Genomic DNA, 899 nt, shown 5'->3' on the forward strand with positions numbered 1-899 from the left:
AGAGAGAGAGAGAGAGAGAGAGAGAGAGAGAGAAAGGGAATTAAGACCCTGGAGGCAACTTTACCTAATTCACAATTTTGCCAAAGGCAACGGGACCATGGGCATAGTGACATTCATTGTGCCCTTTGTAAAGCCCTGGCAGTGCACCACTGGGGTTAAGGATGCCACCCTAGCAAGGCTTCTGAGAGTGGATGACGATATACATTGAATGATTAGAAGTTCTCCTAGAACAGGAATTCAAGGTTAAAATAACGGAAATACAGTAGTTGGGGAGCCGTCTGACACTAGTGCCACCTGATGGCCAGTGGTGGATCTGCACGCACCTGAAAGGCCTCCTACATCCATCTTCTTCAGGTTTTTGGCTTCCAGAATACAGACAGTCAATTTCCCAGCAGTGGGAACATAACGAAGGGAAGTGCAGATGTCTCCAAGCTTTTCTGGCTGCCCAGTGAAGAAAAAAAAAACAAAATTCAGAGTCTTCCCTTCAGCCTGGAAAGATCCTCCTAAGGACATTTTGCTCAGCTCCAGGCAGGGCTTGCCTCTCACCTGGTCTAGACTAGGGTATGGGGAAGGGGGGAGGTGGGGGAGGAGGGGGAAGGGGAGGAGGAAGGGAAGGTGGGGGAGGGGGAGGTCTCTCTTTCCTAGAGAGCTCTTTCTGTTATCATTCCCTGGATTACTGACAAGTTCTTCCTTATAGTTCAACTCAATCCTTCTTGCCACAGTTCAACAAAGCTATTGATTAATAATGGTCTTTCCCACAAGTGCTATTTATATCACAAGGGAGATACTCTGCATAAACCTCTCATTTGTATTTATTTCTGTCTCTGATAGGTCACAGTTGCTTATGAGAAAGGAGGGAAGGAAGGAAGGAAGGAAGGAAGGAAGGAAGGAAGGAAGGA

The 899-nt window shown here is 47.1% G+C and overlaps 1 protein-coding gene across 1 annotated transcript in view; it reads right to left on the minus strand.

Annotated features, from left to right (window-relative positions):
* SYT2 (synaptotagmin 2) overlaps nucleotides 1-899 on the minus strand; it is a 59,380-nt gene that overhangs the window by 17,365 nt on the left and 41,116 nt on the right. The window contains exon 7 of the mRNA XM_069074584.1: nucleotides 324-441. Within this exon, the coding sequence (XP_068930685.1) occupies nucleotides 324-441 (118 nt within the window). The remainder of the gene's footprint in view (nucleotides 1-323; nucleotides 442-899) is intronic.

The sequence above is a fragment of the Petaurus breviceps genome, unplaced genomic scaffold (genome assembly GCF_028583685.1).
Source record: "Petaurus breviceps papuanus isolate PSGF00001 unplaced genomic scaffold, PetGlider_PUasm1.0 90895, whole genome shotgun sequence".
Lineage (NCBI taxonomy): Eukaryota > Metazoa > Chordata > Mammalia > Diprotodontia > Petauridae > Petaurus > Petaurus breviceps.